Source organism: Gouania willdenowi, chromosome 17 (genome assembly GCF_900634775.1).
Source record: "Gouania willdenowi chromosome 17, fGouWil2.1, whole genome shotgun sequence".
Lineage (NCBI taxonomy): Eukaryota > Metazoa > Chordata > Actinopteri > Blenniiformes > Gobiesocidae > Gouania > Gouania willdenowi.
In genome coordinates this window covers 22,830,603-22,852,296 of record NC_041060.1, presented here as the reverse complement: position 1 = coordinate 22,852,296, position 21,694 = coordinate 22,830,603, and the positions used below count along the sequence as shown (strand labels likewise).

General features: G+C 38.3%; 1 protein-coding gene across 1 annotated transcript; it reads left to right on the top strand.

Annotated features, from left to right (window-relative positions):
• Positions 1–2,114: 2,114 nt before the first annotated feature.
• Positions 2,115–6,535, top strand: myl13 (myosin, light chain 13). The gene is made up of 5 exons (XM_028473141.1): positions 2,115–2,349; positions 3,039–3,066; positions 3,177–3,326; positions 4,469–4,642; positions 6,212–6,535. Exons 1-5 carry the CDS (start codon positions 2,242–2,244, stop codon positions 6,316–6,318), a joined length of 567 nt encoding a protein of 188 aa, XP_028328942.1. The 5' UTR covers positions 2,115–2,241; the 3' UTR covers positions 6,319–6,535.
• The last annotated feature ends 15,159 nt before the right edge of the window (positions 6,536–21,694 follow it).

Here is a 21,694-nt window from a genome sequence, read left to right as displayed (position 1 = left end):
GATTTACATGGGTTTACATGTCTCTCTGGTCAAAACATTCTTGATTTCTTCTTTTTTGTGTATTCTCATCTTTTGGCCTTGTTCCCTGCCAGACGTTGTTAGCATTCCTCCAGTTCAAGAATAGTTCCTCTTTCGAAGGTGTTTGGAAGATTCTTCCCTTTTCATCCACAATGTCACCTTGTTTTGTCTCTACATCAAGGGTAATCCAGCTGTTGTTAGTTCTATTGGCAGTGTTGTATTTTCCACTGTCTGATGATGGGATCAGATCCAACTTGTATAAACACATCACCACATCCCAGTTCACAAGCAAAGTAGTATTTTAATGTAATATCTTAGTTCATAAGGGTGTTTCTAACTGCTGTTGTTAGTTTTATTGGCAGTGTTGTATTTTCCACTGTTAGATTTAACTTGTATAAACACATTATTATATCTTAATTCATAAGCAAGGCAGTAATTTCATTGTATATAAAAAAAAATCGTGTTTCTAACTGCACATATGACAATAAACACTTTGAATTTAAATTTAATGTAATCCTTTATCACCCCACCACCTAGCAATTAAAATGAATAAATGACAGACCTTTATTACTCTTGGTTTCCACATTTAATTCGGTCTCCGTAAAATAATCACAGTCTGAGTTTTGTTTCCAGTGTTTATATAGATCTGGGTCCATATCCATGATTACCATCAGTAATGTTGTTGTTTAGGTGGATCCTTCGTATTTTCCCAAGTTGTCCATCGTCTTGATAAGAACTGGTTTTCCGTCCTCTTCTTCCAGGATGTAAATCCTGCAGTTTTTTGACCACGTCTTCAAAATCTTTCCTTCTTTTTTTATTTGGCGTGCTTTCCATGCAATGCTTGCATTTTGTTTCGTCAGGTTTTCATTGATGTACACCTTCGTTCCCTTGAGTTTGTTTCGTTGCTTGATTATTTCTCCTTTGAATTTTATATTCGTGAAGGTTATTTTTACAGCTCTGGTATCATTTCTCTTTGGCAGGAGATGGCAGGAGTTGATGTTGTCAGGCTTCAGGACAATGTCCTTCGACTTCAGGAAGTCAATGACCTGTTGTTCAATCGATTTTGTTTCTTCGTCACTCCTGGGTTTTATCTTTAGGCCTGTGATGATGACATCTTTCTCTCTTTCCTTTTGTTCCAGCTGTTCAACCCTCGCGTTCAACAATTTTATCTCTTCAGCATTTCTTTCATTCTTTTCTTTCAGTACCTTTGTTTCGCTTTGTAGTCTTTCCAGTGAATTTTCCAGCGTCTTTTCCAACGACTTTATCTCGGCAGATAGGTTTTGTAGACCCTCGCGTATCATCTCCTTGACCTCTTCCAAACCCGAATTGGGTTCTGAAGGGCCTCCCTGCGGTTTTTTCACCATTTTCCTTCAGTCTTGGGCCCAGTTTTTCAGGCTGTTCAGGCTGTTCAGCTGTAGCCAGCTGTAGCCAAGGTCGTGTTATCGGAGCAAAGAAAAACACGTCTGCTCTCACCAAAGACCAGAGACGTATCATTAATTTGTGATAAATAAGGACATTTAAGACCACTGATCTGAGATATGTATTTTATTTTTAAAGTTGCACCTTACTAAGTGATAGTAAGGATATCTAAAATGTCTTTATTTTTCTAAGTGTCATCACTTTGTAGGTGTGTCATAATACGTACACTGATTTTGGCTAAGGCAATATTTTGGTCAAGGTCAGGTTTATGTGACATTTGAGGTCCACGGTGTAACACATTGATATTTGGCGGTTTGGTAACCTGCAAAATCAATGGACACAGACTTTATGATTTCACAGAAAAAGTGTCAACAATGAAACCAAAGTTGATTAAAACGCATTAACATTTTTTGTCATGAATTGGAGACAAATGAGGTCATTATATACTTTTGGTTTGGAAACACTTTTAGAACATATAGAACTCTGTCGTAAGAATATGAACATCAGAAAGGTCCTCATTAAGTCTGCATTAGATATAAATCTATAAATCTGTGAGGACACACACACGCACACACACACACACACACACAGAGAGAGTGAGAGTTATACACACCCATTGTTTTAAATAGCACAACAAAGGCTTATCCTTTTATAGGCCTTCCTTGGACTAGCTGTTAGGGGTTTTGAGGGGAGGGGAACGAATGCACCCCCCTCCAGGGACGGAGGATAAAGAGTGTGTGACTGCTGACCTTGTCCCTCAGTGTCCATCGTCCCCTGCTCAGTCCCTTCTCTGTACTCAGACCAATGGCACCCAAAAAGAAAGAAGAGCCCAAACCTGCTGCACCAGCCGCCCCAAAACCCCCCGAGCCAGAACCCCCCAAGGTGCCAGAATTTGACCCGACATCAGTGACGGTAAGGGCAATAGCGACGGTTCTCCAAGAGTTCACAGAAACTCTAATATCATTTTTGTGTGACCATGAGTGCTTGGGCGGAGGCTTTTAAGAAAAGTCCTATTTTCTGCTGACTGCACTTTTCTTACAGGCAACCACAGACTTATTATGAAGGACCACATTTAAACATTTCTAAACCGCTAACTCTGCGAGGGTTTTTCTGAGAGGGCTGGGAATAAATAAGCCCATACAATCAGTTATGGGGGATCTAAATCTAAATCATGCAGGATAAAGCCTCTCTGGGCACTATTCTCGGATTGTCAAAGGGTTTCGTGTAGGGGCGGATTTTTGTAAAACTGCTTAAAAAGTTCAAATTTTTCATCCTTTGTGCATGGCTAATGAACATAGAGTCCTTCTCTCTTCAATCTGTCTGCAGTGTGTAGGTCAAGAATGGGAACAGTCTTTGTGTCACACAATGCATTTATAAATAACTGATGGAGAAAACAATAGCAGACAATTGTAGTGTTTGGATGTGCTGCCAAGGTCAGCAGTGAACAGGCATCTGAGTGTCAGGGCAGTGACTTAATCTGCAGGAATGGCCTGATGAAGGCAGAGGACAGACGTCGATCTCTGCCAGCAGTTTGACTGTTGTTAGCCAAAAGTTCTTTGAAGGTCACCCACTAATCTTGCGCTTTCTCTCCCTGTTTGCAGCTGGAGTTCACCCCTGAGCAGATCGAGGGTGAGTCTCAGAGTGGTGTTGTGATGTGTGGAAATTGATCACTCTAACAGATTTTGTGGTTTCATGAGCAGTGGACAAGTGAGACTAAAGTCGTTTTCCTTCTGTTTCAGACTTCAAAGATGCTTTCCAACTGTTCGACCGAACCCCAACCAGCGAGATGAAAATAACCTATGCTCAGTGCGGTGATCTCATCCGAGCTCTGGGCCAGAATCCAACCAATGCAGAGATCATGCATGTTCTGGGAAAGCCCAAACCCGAAGGTCAGTCAAAGGTCAATCGGCTTATTGATAATCAAGCATGATAATTGCGCTTATACAACAGTTCTACAAGCACATTGTACTAGTCAACAGTATTAAGCAACAAACAAGAGATTATGGTTTGTTTATTTAATCATTTTTTTGGTTCTGCCAATACAAATAGTTTCACAAGGCTGTTTCCTGGCAACACATAAAAAAATTAATACACACATATTTGCTACTGTCTGTATATTACCACTACTTTGTATAATTTTGAATCAGCACACCTGGTTAGCGCTGGTTTATCCAGGCCTCTTTCCTTTCCTTCAACCTCCTCTGAGTCTGATGACCATTAATAATTTAGATCAAATGGTATTTATGGAACTATGTCCATATTTCAGTTTGTCACAACCTAAGATAGGTAAAAAGTGATTTAACATTAATTAACGGTTAGTAGAACTCCTGTACAGAAGAGTAATAATTGTCTGTAAAAAGTCCCAGTGCTGTTGTTACTCTATATCAGCACTTATGTAATGTCTGTTGTCCAATCAAATGACTTGGTAAGAACTAACTGTTGTATAAATGGTGCAAGCAGAACAAATGAGATAATGGGATTGATCCATATGAATTTATAGTTCAGCGATAAATCATAATCATGAGTTAAAAGCCAGAAGAAAAAAAAAACATATTAAAAAGACGAAAGGAAAGAGTCATTAAGTCATTATTACAAGTTAAAAGTCATAAATATGGAATAAAGTCATATTTACCAGATATATACAAGTGATTAAAAGGTTAAAAAAAAAAAAAGCCATTATTACGAGACAGGTCATTATTACAAGATTTAAAAAAATCATCATTACGAGATAAAAAGCCTTTGAAAATAAAAGTCATAATTACGAGATAAAGTCTCTATGAGATAAAAATATATAATTATGAAATGATGTTATAATAACAAGACAAAAGCCAATATTTACGAGACAAATCGCTGAAGAAATTGGATGTTTTTGTGTCTGCTATGGACCATGTATGTGTCAGAAATGAAGTTTGATGACGACGATTATAAAAGTCAAGATTCTGAGAAAAAGTCCTGATCATGAGACTTTCCTGGAAACAAGCCTTTTAACGATGTGACGGTTCAATGTGAGTCCATGTTTTGTTCTCCTCAGACATGCAGACCAAGATGCTTGACTTTGATCAGTTCCTGCCGATCCACCAACACATCTGCAGGGCCAAGGACCGAGGGACGTTTGAAGACTTTGTGGAAGGTCTGAGGGTCTTTGACAAAGAAGGGAACGGCACGGTTATGGGAGCTGAGCTTCGTCATGTTCTGGCAACACTGGGTGAGCTAAGCAGCACGCATAACGGCTGCTCACGGTAGAGTTTTCAGGGCCTATCACATGATAAACTAAATATTAGGCTTTTACATTTGTAATGGTGCAATTTTTCTTATCCAACAGTTCTGGACAAAATTGATTACAAATGTACAAAATCTATTACGGAGCAGATCAAATTACTTGAAGTGAACTTTAATAACTAAATCAGGTGCAACAAAAGGCTAAAATATGTAGCCAGTCAGCCCTTACTTTTCTCAGCATTTAACCAAAACCATTGTCAATGTGGAAACCCGGTGGTACCTGTAACCTCATCTGACTTTGGACAGAGCGGACATGATTATCTCTGAAATTCTGTAAACCAGCTGTTGGATCAGAAAAAGAATCTGGAAAATCTGAAAAGAAGTGGGAAAGCAAATCAAAAAAGGAATCCGAAATCGATTTTAATAAAGTGACTATAATTCCAATCTGTAAAATAAATCTCCAAACAAATCAGAAAAGAGCTGACAACTGAATCAACACTGAACAACCTGTATCCAACCTGGTAGTGAGTGAGTCTAAAAATGAAAGAATTTGGAGTACAACCCACAGACTCTGGATGAGATTTTTGATGTGCGTATGAGATGCCTGTGATAAAGTTTGCTATAGAGGGTCTTCACCTACGTCTCGTTCTGGGCAGTAACTCGGATGCGCGACCATATTGGAGGCATGCAAAGGCATACAGGGAAGGACTTGGTCCGCAGGAAAGGGCACAATATTTAGAAAAGTTTGCAGTTTATTGGTGGTGCAGATCCATACGAGTTGGCTCCCTTGTCTTGGATAAATGACGACTGGGAGAGTCTTCCGTCGTCAACTATTTGGTTTTAACTCTAACCCAATGTGGGTCATCGTTTTGATAAAGGTCAGACCTTTTACCTGGAATACTATGAGAAATACAGCACATTTTGGCTCTACATTTTAAGAACTGTGTTACTACTGTAGCAGGCTATTAAATATGATTATATTAAGTCAATAATGCCACATGCTGTAGCTTGATATGAATTATATTCTTATCATCACACTAGTAAATTAGTTAAGAGCTGCTGCTATCAACAGTTCACTTACATGACAAGAAATGGGCCGACAAACTCGGATGTTGTCCAGAATTTTTGCCTCGTAGATCCTGGTTTAGCTTTGCGAGCCACAAACGCCTCCTTTCCTCTGATAACTTTTGACATTGTTCTCCCTGATTTGTTATACCTTTCGGCAATCTATAAAACGCTAAATGTTTTTAACAATCTGACTGATTGGCACAGCCAAAAACACGGCAATAATTCACCATTTCTTTCCGTTCGACATTTGAGATCTGCTTTATTTACCTGCCAAGTACTTCCAATATGGCGACTTCCTGTTTGATGATGCAGTGATGACATGCTGTGAAAACCCTCTATACATCGTCGTAGCTTCAGTGATTGGTTTTAATGAGAACTTCCATGGATCTGTTGTCACTCTTGTTAGCGGCTTCCGAGCAGTTCAAGATTGATTGGCGCATCCCTAGCAGACAATTAAATGCTCACAGTGTTTCTGAAACTCTGACAGGTGAGAAGATGAGGGAGGATGAGGTGGAGCAGCTCATGCAGAACCAAGAGGATGCCAACGGTTGCATCAACTACGAAGCCTTCGTTAAATATCTCTTGTCCTCCTAAGGCGAGTCTCCCTGTGTCAGGGGCTCATCGTCATTCTGCTGCTACATGACAGAACAACGTGCGATCTGTCAATCAATCGCGCCGTGTGTTTTTCCTTCCTCAAGCTCATCAATATTTCACCTTCATGTCAAAGGTCTGCCGCTTTGTAGTGCATGTTTCCTCTGGTTCCTGCTCATTTTCATTAAAGTCAATAATAAAGAAGAGGATGCATGTGTGATGGCTGAGGGAGTGTCTGGTGTGTGTGTGTGTGAGAGTATGTGGGTGTAAAACATAAACAGGTGGATGGTGGATTTTGAAATTCCATCCAAGCAAAGGAATGTATAGAGTACATCATAATTAGCTTCAAAGAACACAATCCTGTAATGCAGTACAGATCAGTTTTTCTCAAATTTGGGGTACGTGTACCCCTAGGGGTAAGCGATGGCACTACAGGAGGTACTTGAGAGAGCGAGGGTGGAAAACTAACAAATAAAAGCATGAAAAACATTGCACTTATAATGTGTATTTTTGGTTACAATGATATTCATAATAATGAAGAAAATGATTTTGATTAAAACATGAACTGAAAATACAAAGGTAGATGACTGGAAATTATAAAACCTATAGAAATGAATCTATTCAGGAGGCTCTAAATACTGTTTATTTTCCACATATTTACAAAATTAGATTCTTTAAAATGTGTCAACCTTCATTCATTCCATCATTCTGCTCTATAGTTGTTTTTTCATAGCATTCTGACCACAATGTTGCAGCTGGACAAAGGGGGTACTGAGATTCAGACATAAGAAAAAGGGTGTACTTGAGCCACTGGATAAGCTGTCAATCAACTTTACTAATTAACCATTCTAATTCCTGACTGATATGAGATACTGTACAATATTACATTACAGGAGATTACAGCGACTGTTATCACAGCAGGGTCACAAACACGTGATTGTATCTGATCTGAGGGCCACATTATCAACATTCATGTCAACATTTAGCATGTGTGCCCATAAATGCGGTCCTGGAGAGCCCCTGTCCTGTATGTTTCAGATGCTATAACCTGGTCCAACACACGTGACTCTAATGATAGTGTCATCATCATGTTGTGTGTTTTTTGAGTCATTTTGTGTGTTTGTTTTTGGGGCAGCACGGAATTAAACTGAGGTGCCACCAGTCGCCCATGTCTGATAGAGAATAACTAATGCTGCCCCACTGTTTAAACTTCCCATATATTGATTACCTCTGATCGGCTTATCAAACGTTATCCATTACCCTTCACACTCACCCACCCCACTTCAAAATCAGTCACTATTTAGAGCACATGTGTCAAACTCATGGCCCGGGGGCCAAATCCGGCCCTTTGGAGAAACCAATTCAACCCCTCATGCGCAGATCGACCTGAAATAACTTAATCTTTCTCAACACGAACTGTTGATTGATTTGTCACATGACTGCGGGGTTTGAGTTTGTTTTATTTTGTTTCGCATCTACCTGGGATTATCTTTAAATTTATTCAACTGATTGTGTTGAAATTCATTCAAGTATGTTATTTCCTTTTAGTGCAAATATTCAAATGTCAAACCTTTCAACATCAATAACAGCCACAGAGAGCATGAAAATAAATACTGAATGTCACAATCTTAATACACAACCACCCACTTTGCATTTCGAAAGTGCAAATAGGAAACAAATGTTGCACCTCATAATGCATTATATGAAAAAAATGTAAAACAATAATTCTATTAGTGCAACAAAAAACAAGTAAACATTTTTGTAAAAAAGCAAGTTTGTGAACTTGGCTCAGTGTGAGAAATTTGCATGGGCACTGGCAGCCAATCTCTTAAATCTGGGTAGGAATGGAGTCAAAGCAATTCTTGTGAGCGGTACTTATTCTTAATGATGTTTAGCGTAGAGAAGGCTGACTCACAGCTATAGGTAGAGCCAAACATTGTTATTGTATTTGTTAAGTACAGGAAACTTTGCCTTTGGCACAGTCTGCAGCCAAAATGTGACTGGGTCAGAGGATTCACATAGCTCTCTGAACACTACATCAGCCTGTGCATGAGCCCATTTGTACACATGTATTGCCTCCTTTGAGAAAGAGATAACATTCTGAACAAAAAATGGACTCCTAACAAGAGCATCTCCCAAGATCTCCCAATGTAAAGCCATCAAAGCGAGCCTTAAAGTTTTCAATCAACTTTTGGATAAAGTCAGAATGAGGAGTGACATTGCTCTCCTGTATCGCCTTCATTGAAGGAACATGTGTACAGTCCTGCTCAAGATCCATTTTCAGAATGTCCACTTTCCTCTGAAAAGACTGGCAGCAGCCACCAAGTCACACAGCTTCAGGTTGAGGTCATTTAAGTTCCCTGTGATGTCAACCAGAAAGACCAGTGTGTCCAAGTTACTTTCCTCTTCTAAAAAGTGCAAAAGCATCTGAGCCTTGTGACTCTTTTGTTGTGCAAGGAAAACTTTAATTACATTTCTTATCTTCCAAAAGCGTGCCAGCACTTTTCCTTTACTTAACCATCTTCCATTGGAGTGCAAGAGCAGGTCATTGGCAGGACCATCTACTTCTGCTAAAAACTCCCTGAGCAGACGATGCTGGTGAGCTGATGAAGCCTGAGAGAGTTAAGTCGTTTGGTGACGGTGTTCATAGCTTCTGCATGGTGCTCTGAAAGTGTGGTGTAGAGAACAGACGTGTGGATAATGCAGTGATATGACAAGAGCTCTGGGTTGTCCTCTTTCAGTCGACTGACTGCAACTTTTCTCTTCCCATCATAGACGGCGCCCGGCGTCAGTGGCGATATGGACTAAAAAAAGTATCCCAATAATTTATGGTATTTATCACGATAACGATAAACATCACGATAAATAAAAAAACCATAAAACAATTCCCAAGTTAAATTGTAAACAGGTTCCTTACAAAAAGAAATAAATCTGAATACATCAAAAGGCTACAATAACTGGTGACTCAAAGAGTTCATGAGCTGATATTTTATGGAATATATTAGTGCATGTGGATCACTCTATTAGTGTTATTGTATGTAATTCATTTATTTCCTCACTTAAAATGAAATTATTTTCTAAAAAAAAAGCACATGAAAAGCACAAATAACTTCATTGGTGTTTTTACTGCTGCTGAAGCTTGTTTCATTTATCTGATAATGAGTTACATAAAGTTATGGTTGATAAATAACTCTCTGATATCCTATAATTAAACCAGATCAAGTTTGATGATTTAATCATTCACACAACGTGCGACATGTTTAGCTTTTATTCTTTCATACAAGTGTTAAATATGACCATAAAACAATTGATGGCTCTCTGTGGTTTTATGACAGTAAGACGTGTTCTTCTAATCTTTTTACTTGTTTTATACTGTACCTTATATGGAGTGGTTAGCATTCGTTCTGTGTGTCGGTGTCTTTGCTTAGCATAGTTAGCTTTAGTTCAGTTTCCAGTTCATAATCGTTTCTGCGGGTTCCACAACCCTGATTTAGAGAAAGTTATTTAAGATTATTTTTTTGGTGTTAAAAATAATTATCACATAGCTTTTTATCTAAAAAAGAGCACTATAGGCCGGGGAGGGGTGGACTGGCCATCTGGCATACCGGTCATTGTCCCGGTGGGCCGTCGATCCGAAGTGGGTTGGTTTGGTCCTTGACTTTCTTTTTTGACGAGCGAGTGGAGACAGATTTGGTAACAAGTAGCCAAAAATGGTCCAAAAGCATCAAAAATGTGGAAAAGTGGCTAAAATTGGTTAAAAGCAGTCGAGTGGCCAAAAAAAAAAAAAAAGGGGGCAAATAAAGAGGAAGCAGGTGGTATGTAATAGCAAAGGGTAACTTTAATAGGCAAAACAATGTGTCAAACAATAGCGTAAAAGGGCAACATGCGGCAAACAGTAGTGAAAAAGGGCAAAATGTGGAACAAAAAGAGGCAAAATGTAGAGGAAAAAAAGGAAATAAGTTGTATTTATTGGGCAAAAGTTAGCTTATTGGGATGACAAGTGGCCAAAAAAAACCAAAAACAAAGAAAGGACAAAAATTTGATACAACTCACCCTAACCCAAAACGAAATTGCAAAAATTGACAAAAAATATGAAAAAAAAAGCTTAAGTCTAAAAAAAAGTGTCAGAACTTTTTGAAAAGGGGCAAAAATGTGACAAAGGAAGTTGGAAAATGGGTAAAAAAAAAAAAGGGTTAAAAGGTTTCCCCCTTTTAAAGTTTTCTGGGGGAATAATAATGAACGACACTTGAAGCAGGTCGGATCATCAACATCCTCTCTCAGAGGATTCTCTTTAATCACTGCATTGCACACACAACCTGCTGCGGTGTAGAACACTATACAGAACTCGAGCGCCTTCAAGGGGAGAATACGCGCAATGACACTCAATACTATCACACAGATGTATACAATTCCTGTTCCCACTCGCTGTTAACTTACTGTGTTAAACCATTTTCAAAACAAATATTTGTAAGAACATTTTTCTGTTATTATCCTGTTTTGGCCACATGGGGGCTGCAGTGAGAGCAGCGTGCACACAAACAAATAACACATGCACAACAGAGTTCCAGAGTAACAAATACAATTCAAACATAATGTAAATCAAGCAGCAGTAATTGCCCTTCAAGCAGAAAAGTCACCAGTTCTATCTTCTACACCTCCAGACCATACACTGTAAAAAAGACGACGCTCCAGGCACTAGCTTATATGAGCATTGCTGTGTTTTGGCCATGCCGAAAAGTGGCGAGGGCTGTGGGCAACAGCTGTCAGGTAGTCCATCAAACACAATCCTGCTCTGATTGGGTCTTTTTGCTCGGTTGCGGTGCATTCTGGAAATCTGCCAAAGGCTGCAGGAGCAGCAGGCAGGACTCAATGAGAATATTTTTTTTCACATAAACTACTAGTTTCATGTAAGGCTGTCCTTACATAGTGACAGCTTTAGCAAATATGACAAAAAGTCATTTTTATAAGAGTTACGGACTGCACCGTTAAGGAAATATACGAATACAACACCTGAATACTCATCTGTGAAACACAGTGCGTATTTGTGGCCTTCTAAGCTCTCAGTTTTCATTGGCCCTGCCAGGTCTGTATGTTTTAACTCCAGGGGTTTATTTTACCGCATCTAGCTCCCTATTCCTTGTTTGGGTTAATAGAATTCACATATCTGATTTGGCTTAACAGCATTTCCATTAATTACCATACCTTTGACCACAGTTTGGAGTTTGATTACATCCTCAGTGTTGCAGTGCCCTAGCATCTCGTGCCATGTTTGTACGTCATGGCACACTTTACACTGATTTTCATTTGCATCAACAGTTGGCAAGTAATATAGCTTCTCATATTCAGTTCTTTTAAATCTATTACCATCTTTAGTGATCATGTGGCTCTCTCCTTTCTTGAAAGTTATTGTTGCTCTTCCATCGGCTGCTCTCACCACTGAAAAGATGTTGTGAGGATATGAGGGCATGTACAGATCATTTGGCAGTTGTGCTCTGTGCTGTCGTCCATCGCTGTCCACTAGATGTATCGTCGCTGTTCTTCTTCCCTGGGCCATTCCACTGCATCTTGTCCCATCAGCTAGGTCCACTGAAAAGGTTGAAAAGTGCTGTCAAATCTTGCAAAATTATTTACATCATTCACAACGTGGGATGTCTCTCCTGCTTCCACCATAGTAACTTTCATTTTTATTTTGGGTGTTGACTCACATTCTTCTTGTGCTGCTTTGAAAAGGTAATCACTGAATCGTTCATCAGTAACCTTTCTGGAATTGTCTCGTTTATCTTTCTTTTTGCATATGGATTCTTGATGTGTGTTGCACAAAACCTTTTGGATACACGTTCTTGCTCTATGTCCTTTTAATCCACATTTGAAACATGTCAGGTCTCTATTTTCACATCTACTTTGAGTGCTGCTGGTGTACTTCTTCTTCTTCTTCTTGGATATTTCTATCCTGTTTTGTGAACATTTTCTCTGACTCTTCGTAAATACGTAATGTCCTTTTGAAATCTGTAAATGTCACATTGTGTTTGTGAAGTCAAACTTCCGGTCCGTTGGCAAAGGCGGAACACTTGGTGCGGCCGAAGAAGAAAGTGAGAGAGCTAGCGTGGCAACCAACATGCAGCCAGTGGCGCACAGTGCAGCAGATGGTCGTCACTCACCTGCGGATCGCGGGGAAGAAACAGCATCTTAAGTAGAGCGATGACAGTTTTTTGCGCTTGGGTTTTTGGCGCTAAATTGACGTCATACATGTGGCTGATCTTGCAGCGCAGCTGTGCTTAAGTGCTTCTGTGATTGCATTCTGAGTTGAAATAGTTTAGTTGAACTAATTCAAGTATTTTATTATAATTATAATGTTTAAATATTAAACATTATTAATTCATCAAATAAGATTGAATGATTTAACAGTAAGGTAAATAAATTTATTAATGATAATGTTCAGATATTCAATATTATTAATTTATTAAATAAGACTGAATTATTTAACAGTTAGGTAATTACATTATTTAACTATAATGTTTAGAAATCAAATATTACTAATTGATTAAATAAGATTGAATTATTTAACAGTTAGGTAATTAAGTTATTTAATTGTTTAGATATTAATATTAATGTTATTGTTAATCGTTGTTAATTGTTCAAATAAGATAAAGGTGTTTAAAAGTTAAGTATATGTATTAAATAATTAAATTAAATAGTTAAACTGAATTATAAATTAAAACAAAACATTCAAATTAACGAAATAGTAAAGTTAATTTGGTAAAGATAAATTTAAATTCAGTTACATAGGAATTGAGTTTGGGGGAACATTCCATAATCTAAACTTTATTAAAATGTATTTATTAGAATGAGATAGGTAAATATAAGTGAATGTTGGGAATTTAATTTTGTCCAAGGAATGTTAACATTGAATTAATTTCAATAAAGTGAAAATTTACTTATTTTATTAAAATGTTGTTAATCTTTAAGCTTGAATTAAAGTAACTAAGGTTTTGAGAAAGCTAATACATTTAAAAGCGAAAAGATAATTTGTGAGAAATGAACGTTTAACTCAAGTGTTTAAGTGCTGACGTTTGTTTGTTTCTCTTACAATTCAAGGTTTTTCACCTGAGAAACTAAAACTGAAAACTGAGGACCCCCATCTGTTCAATGATAAAATCAACCAATTCATCAATGAAGAAATAAACAACTTTATTGGAAATCAACTGCGTCAAAAACTCCGGTAGACGCTGAAAATCCCTTCAAGCTGGGATTTAAAATAATAGCTTGACAGTCTTCCTTTTGCGTTACATGTACAGCTAATGGCTTGTATGAGTCAAGAAGGCGCCAAGAATCGTAGCTTAGAGTCTCCCCGGCATCACAGAGTGCTGTAATCAGATTCTCTGCTCTGATGACGTGGTCCGTAGTCAACTCTCTGTAGCCTTGTCAAGGACGTGTAGAGGTTGATTATTCGTAGCTAGTAGTGCTCCCTCAGTATTTTCAGTTCCTGCTGTCATATGTAGCATCGTGTCTTATTAACGCTGGGATACACTGTGCGATTTTTTTTCAATCGTTGTACCTCAACTTCAGCTCAAACTGTGCAACTCAATTGCAGAGCCCGAATGTGCGCAGCTCATGATGCATGTTCTCACACTGTACGGACCGACACTCTGACACAATCTGACTGCTCACACTGTACGTTCATACACAACACGTCGAGGTCTTGTTTCCGGAAATGCAACGTACAAATTAGAAGAAAAAAAAGAACTCTGAAGCGTCGAATTTAAAACAGAAGAACCCAGAAGTGGAGAGACACTCGCAAATATCAGCAAAATGAGCTTCAAAAAAGAAAAGACGGCGATGTGATGGACCAGGAACTGGCTGGACAAACGTGGGCAGTGCAGTCCGTCAATTTTACAGCGGTCCTACGGTGTTTGCGCATGTGAGAGTTTAAGGTAAGCCGGGTTAGGGTTAGGGTTAAAGTTAGGGTTCAACTGTGCGATACCCTCACAAAGAGCTCACGACCAGCGACTGGATTTCAAACATGTTTGATTTCCTTACGACCATACGATTGCTGATCGGGAGCTGCTCGTGAGGTGTTAATCGCTTCTCGTGACCCCATGTATACTACACAATGCACAATACACGATTTAGCAAAGACTCGTCCCGATCCCAAAACAGATGGTTGAGTCAAAAATCTTCTCAAAATCGGCCAAAAATTGCACAGTGTATGCCTTCAGTAACGTGCTTTTATCATCGATTAGCCGTATGAGCTCTGCATAGCTGTCTGGATATTTTTATTCTGTCCACTGCTGTTTGTTCATCTCCCACTGTCTCATTTAAAACAGTGTCTTTCAACTTTAAAATGTGTAAGTGTCCCAAAAACCTTGTTATGCTTGTCTTCGGATCCATTTAAATACAGTTGCAGGGACACCGCTCTGGTAGCACGAGCCGCCATATTGTTTTAGCTCAGCACTTTAGCATTTTGCTATGCTAATTAGCTTGTTAGCTCAAACTTTACCACGTTTACCTCTTCTTCGAGAGGACAGATGATAGTTTATTGGCCAAAGTCCATTTTATGCTCCGTGTGATACTTCACGTTTGCATTACCTTTATCCTTGGTCAAGCCACTCTCCTTCTGCTCAAGTCCACACCTACAAACTTCGACTCAACTCTATCTCGCCTTGTTTGCCTGAGGTAACTGGAATCACAGGGGTGACTGGGCCCATAACCCTAAGATATTTGAGCATCAATAATTCCTTACTGCGTGCACATGAACGACACTTGACCAGGTCAGATTATCTTTCTTTTTTTTTTTTTTCTTTACTTGTCTGCACATGCTGTCAAAGTCCAACACCACAGGAAGTGCAATCATTATGAGACAGCAATGCATATTTTGTTATTGCAATAAAATACATTGATTTATTTTATTGCTTAATTGTGACCATCACCAGCCCTCCCTAAGGAAGGGTAAGAAATCTTTTATTATAGGGAGGATATAAAAAGGGAGAGCAGTGTTACACCTAAGTGGAGGGGGAGGGGGAAGGGGAGGGGAAAGGGAGCAGGGAGGAGAGACTCAAGGCAGGAAATAGAAAAGGTGGGGAAGAATAGACTGTTTTGCAGTGAGGGTGAGATGTGAGGTTGTAGAATATATTGTGCTTATTATGTTGTGTAATCCAGCCAGTATGGTGACAAGTGTGAAGCTTAGCTATAATGGTGGTGGCTGTGAACAGGGGGAATGAGTGAATGGTAGTACCTACGTTGATCCCAAATACCTGCTTTAGGTACGACCAGGTAGATTATCAACACCCTCTCTCAGAGGATACTCTTTATTCACTGCAGTGCACAACCTACTGTGGTGTAGAACAGTACACTATACTCCCAGATACTTCAGTGCATTCCCCAATATGGCTTAATCATGTCTTTCCACCTTCAATCACAGATTCAGTCTTTAAAAACTGGGGTGGGAAAGGCATAATTTCTTTAAAAGATCTCTATATTAATAAACGTCTTTGTTCTTTTGAACAACAACAAGTAAAATATGACTCACCAAAATCTTTTTTTTTCAATTCAGATATCTGCAATTACAAAATTATATCTGAAAACATTCCGTTACATAATTCACTTTCAGAAGACAACTCCTTGTTTAAACTCTTACTTGGCCCCTCAGAAGCTAAGAGATTCATTTCAAAATTGATTCATTTTTTTTCTGGCCCAAACAGATGATAAAATTAAGCATAAAACGGAGGCTGACCTTAATAATAGAATTCATGATAACATTTGGAAACAAGCATTAAATGATATTTATTACTGTTCTATTAATTCTCGATTACAATTAATTCAATTCAAAGTTTTCCATAGGTTACATTATTCAAGAACTAAGTTACATACAATGTCCCCTCAAACTTCACCGCTGTGTGAAAGATGCAAGATCTTCAATCACTGGCACATCATTTCTGGGAATGCCCAAAGATTAAAAACTTTTGGTGTTTAATATTTAAATGGTGTTCCTCTGTATTTAAAATGAATCTGGAGCCAAATGCTGAATCTACCTTGTTGGGCATCTGTAGTGCATTGGAAAAGAAGGACAAAACATTCTGTACAATGTTTGCTTATGGTATGGTTATTACAAAGTAATGTATTTTGAAAATGTGGGAATCAGATGCCCCACCTGTATTTGAAGCTTTGTTGAGGTAATTTATTGGAGTACTCCACATTGAAAAACTTAGATATGAAATGTCAGGGAACCTACATCATTTTTATAGCATGTGGAAACCTATTTTAGAGTATTTAAAACTTTAGATGACCCCAACTATATTTCTTTTTTTTTTTTTGTGGCTAAATTGTGGATATTTTAATGATGTAAATAGCCTCATTGTTTGTAATGTGTATTTTGTTGTTTTGTGTAGTGGTTTTGTCCAGGTGTTTGTGTTTACGATGAACCCTGGACTTTGTACTGTATCTTTATGTACACTCTGTGCATGTACACTATACAGTACTCGAGCTCCATCAAGGGGAGAATACGTGCAATGACAGTCAATGAACACAACATTATCACACAAGAGTAAAAGCGAAGATATATACAACTCTTAACAATTATTACAAGTTCAGCTTTAGTTTTAGTTTTAAAGCTACAAGACTTGGGAGTCGAGACCAAGACCGAGACAAGTCCAAACCATAACAATACATTTTAAAAGCCATGACCAGGTTGAACAGATAAAGAGCGTTCTCTCTTTAATTTTAGTTTTCTTTTAAACACATTTGACAGAAGAACTCATTTTTACAATATTTTAAATCCCTTAAAATGCTAATATTAATAATAATAATAATAATAATAATAATAATAATAATAATTAAGCAAAAAAAACGTGTTAATACATGATTGAAGAATTTACATTGACAGAAAACCCTTTTAAATCTGTATTCTACTGCACCATTGAATTATCCCCTTTAAAAGCCCTTATAGAAGCCAAATAATGATTATCCTTTAATGCTTGTTTCCAAATTATTGATTTTATTTCATATTTTTCTTTATTTGTCTATTTTGTTACAATATGTAGAGATTGAACTTGTGGTTTTGACTTTAATATGCTATCCTATCTATTGTTCTATATATCCTTCTATATGACATTTAAGTGCCTTGTTATCATATATACTGTTCAATTTTGCACAATTATATATATATATATGTCTGCAAATCTTTCAAAGCACAATATGGAAAAATCTCACATCTTGTTCAACTATACTATGCAATGTATTTAAAAGCCACTGATGACTCCAGAATTATTTTAAACATTTAAAAAGAAGACATTTATTAGTCAGGTGAATGAGACTTAAAGTAAGTGTTCAAAGGTATTTCTGATACATAAGGCACTGGAAAAGTTTTCCAAGGAGGCAGAACAATCAGTGAGCCAAAGCTAAATGTTTAAAATCAAATTAATCAGGAACAAATCAAAGTGCTTCTCCTTACTGTTGTTTTAATGAAGCTGAAGAATAGCAGATCAGTGCTGGTCTCGACTGATCTTGATGGAAAATCTCGAGTCCACACGTACGAGACCAAGACAATACCAAGTAAAAATGCTGTTGAGTCTGACACAAGACCAAGACCTTCAAAGTTTTGTCATGAGACCAAGACAATACCTTTGAGCAGGGGTCACCAACACAGTGCTGTGGGCCCCAATGGGTTCCATCTAAAATCTGATTACCTTTCCAGTATTTAAACTCCCAAAGATCAAAACATATGTCAGATGTAGTTTATCTTTAAATGTTTATTTTCACGGAAACATTGTGAGAGATTTTTTTTAAATGCTGCAGATTTGGTGTATGGGTTGTGGTATGTTATATATAATAATAAGATATAAATTAAATATATTTTTAAAAAACGCAAAATGGATTTAGCAAAATTTGCAATGTTTTACGATTAGTTAAAAAGTTGTTTGTTGTTGCTATTTTCTATGAAATGTAGAAAATGAAACAAATTAGGAGAAATACAGTGTTGCATGTTGAAACTTAAACATTTCCTACCTTTTTAAATGCCTACTAGCCTTCCTTATTATCCTAGCCTCTGATTAAAGTGAATTAGTGAAAAAGTAGTATTTAAGAACCTCTTCTCTAACTGGCAGCCCTTTGGACTATACAGTACCTAAGTATAGCTCATAGTTTTAGAAAGGTTGGTGACCCCTGCCTTTGAGAGTGATTCTTCTATCTCTGAAGTAATGAATCTGAAACAGCGCCTATTAGACAGGAAGCAGCGCACAGAGATTCCAGGGGAAAAGCCGGTAAGCATTGGGCCTGAGGGACAGCTCGCTCTGCTCCTCTCAGCCATCAAGAGCACTAATCGTCCAAACAAGCTTCTGTTTTGCAGAGAATGCAGTTTCTGCTTCACTGCACTGCAGGACAGAGCAGCTCCCAATGATTCACTTACAGCCAGGCCATGGTCCTCGGAAGACCAGGGAGTGACTCCACAAGTGCTTGAGTGATGCTGTGGGATGAATCAGCAGAAAAGTGCGTAAGTATCTCAATGAACAAAAATAACAATGTGGGGAACAAATAAACAATGTGGGGCAAATATGTAAAGGACACCTTGGAAATGCCATCCATCCATTATCCAACCTGCTTGCTCCGTCGGAAGTGAATTATGTGCCGTTGCCAGTTACCAGATCCAACAGGATCCCCATTAAATGAACATGCTTTTCAAGTAGGTTATTGCTTGTTGACCAGTGGTGGTTGGTAAATGTGCTATCTCGAGATCACATAATAGTCCACACCAACAAGGTAATGTTTACCATCTTGTTCACAGATGTCTGCTGCTATTTTACACTATGTCCTTTGAGGCAGTGGAGTGGTCATTAGTGGTATTCTCTCTGAGATGGTTTGTTTTTCAGGCAAAACTCACATGCACTGACCATCACCTTAATGTTTCTGTCAATTACTTGCCACCACACAAACACATTGGATCTTCTGCGTCACTTGACCAAACCCTGATGACCTCCATGAATCTGGGGCAACACCTTCTTACACTGTGAAAGATGAGCCCTTGCTACATGGAACTTTTCGAAGTGTGTGTGGTACATGAGATGTGTCTGGGCCAACCTTTCTTGGCATGGTGTAAGACAGCTTGTAGGACTGCATCTTTACATGTGTCTACTCTGATTGCATCAAGACAATCAGCTGTTATTGGTTTAGAAGCTACCACTGCTTGAATGTAAGCTGTAACATCAAGCTCAGTGTCAGACGCACATCTCTCTTGCAGAGGCTTACATAATAAAATGTCAGCAACAATTAGCTGTTTTCCTGCAACATGCACAGCTTGCATGTTGAATTTCATCAGTCCTAGTAGTAGTCTTTGATATCTCACTGGGACTTTATCAAGATCATATGAGTTGCTCAGAGGGACGAGATGTTAAAGATTAGTTTGCAGGGTAAACTTTTTCATGTCTAGGTATCTCACAAACCACTCACAAGCACAAACATCTGTGAGGCATTGTTTTTCAATTTGTAAATTACATTTCTCCATTATTGTCAAGGTCTCGTACGGAAGGCCACCAGCTGGAGTCCGTATGTCTGTTGTTGAAGAAGAGCGGCTCCTAAGCCGTAGCTTTTGACGTCAGCACAAACCACTGTTGGGTTGGTTATGTCATACAAAAACAACAAAGTTGATGCCATGGTCAGCATTGCCTTCACTTTTGTGATTGCTTCTTCTTGCACATTTTCACCGTGCTTTAAGTGAAAAAAAATAGTGCCTAAATGACCTGCTGTCAGTCTGTCATACAAATATGGGACAAAAACACAGGTGATATTTTTATATCAAGAGTTTTATGGTACAGAAATTAGAAAGAACAAAAGAACAAAGCCAGTTCTGAAACAAATCCACGAGACAAATTCTCATTAACGTTAACGTGGACATGAAAAACAACATTGAAAAAAATGAAGATATAAAATAAAAGCTCCTCAAAAACATGTCCAATTTAGACCCATGATTTAAAATAGTAATATTGTTCTCAATAGCTTATGACTGTTACAGTTTCCTTCTGTAAATGTATTATTTTTTTCAATATTAGGCCTGGCCTCCGTTTTTCCTAAACTCGCAAACCAATGTAAAGAAATTGCATTTATTTTAGGACGCTCAAGATATAAAACATTGTTTATTGCGACCGGAAACAAATACCTTTTTTGTGTTATTCAATAGAAACACTAACGTAAAGAAGAAAATAAATACCCAATCACAATCAAAACATCATAAGTTCCACAGTGCGTAAATGGGATGAAGGCACGCAGCAAACGACTTAAGTACTGGGGGATAATAGCGTGCAGCCAAAAACAGCGCCGCTGCGTGGCTTTTGGAACTTAAGCGCATGAGAGCATAGAGCTCTAAATGTTTTTCACAGATAGCACTGACAGCATCAGAAGGAACATGAGAGAAAGGATCTGTACCAGGTAAATGGTGTTGTACAAACTGGCAGATTCGCTCTTGTTCTTTCAGGAAAACGAGGTCATTAACTGGCTGAGGATGTGGATGACGGGACAAGCAGTCTGCGTCTACGTTTTGTTTATCTGCTCTGTACCAAAACTGAAACTCAAAAGAAGACAGGGTGGATAACCAACAATAACTTGACAAGTAATCGCAAAACTTTTCAGCCCACTTGAGGGCAAGAAACGCAAGTTTGTGAGCTGGATAACGGCTTTCACTTTTTGATAGCCCTCTGCTCACGTATACGATTACACACATCTCTCGCTCCTACTAGGGCTGGCCCTAGCACGAATGTACTCGCCTCTGTATGTAGTACATGAGATAACTTTTGATTGGCAAATCCTGAAATGGGGGCAGTAGTCAGTCTGTCTATGATCGTATCAAATGCTTGTTGGCAACTCATTGTACATCTCCCCCCGAAAGGGGCTTTTGGTTGAAAGTACTGGACATCGTTTGGCTTAGCACTAGGAATGTCACGGTTTTGACGGTATCGCAATACTGTGGTATCAGAAGTCCCTCGATATCGTCGTGGTTATGTTACGGTATAAAATAATGAGCCGTTGCATCACATCAGCTGCAAACTTATTTTGTATCTATGCTGAATTACATTACAAAATAAATTACAAATAAATAAATAAATACATACATGTTGACAACGAGGGCTTTAAAAGGTTAGTGGATACTCAGATTTCATTTTATTTTATTTTATTCTTTGCACAAATAACAATGTATTAACATTCTTTTAGTCTTTAGAGCAAGAGATACAGTAAATGATTCCAGAGGGAAGGCCCTCTACAGTATATTTGAGTGTATTTTGTCTGGCTGAAGTTCTACAGAAGGCTGGTGGAGTAGGCATGAACATTGAAGTATATGTGAAAAATTGCTACAAACTCTGGGCATAACATTGGACATATGCACACACACAAAGAGACA

Excerpts from the sequence above, each read along its gene's own strand:
- myl13 (XM_028473141.1), top strand. The coding sequence starts at position 2,242 with ATGGCACCCAAAAAGAAAGAAGAGCCCAAACCTGCTGCACCAGCCGCC. Across the intron at positions 3,067-3,176 it reads CACCCCTGAGCAGATCGAGG|ACTTCAAAGATGCTTTCCAA; the intron begins GTGAGTCTCAGA and ends CTTCTGTTTCAG. Across the intron at positions 3,327-4,468 it reads GGGAAAGCCCAAACCCGAAG|ACATGCAGACCAAGATGCTT; the intron begins GTCAGTCAAAGG and ends TGTTCTCCTCAG.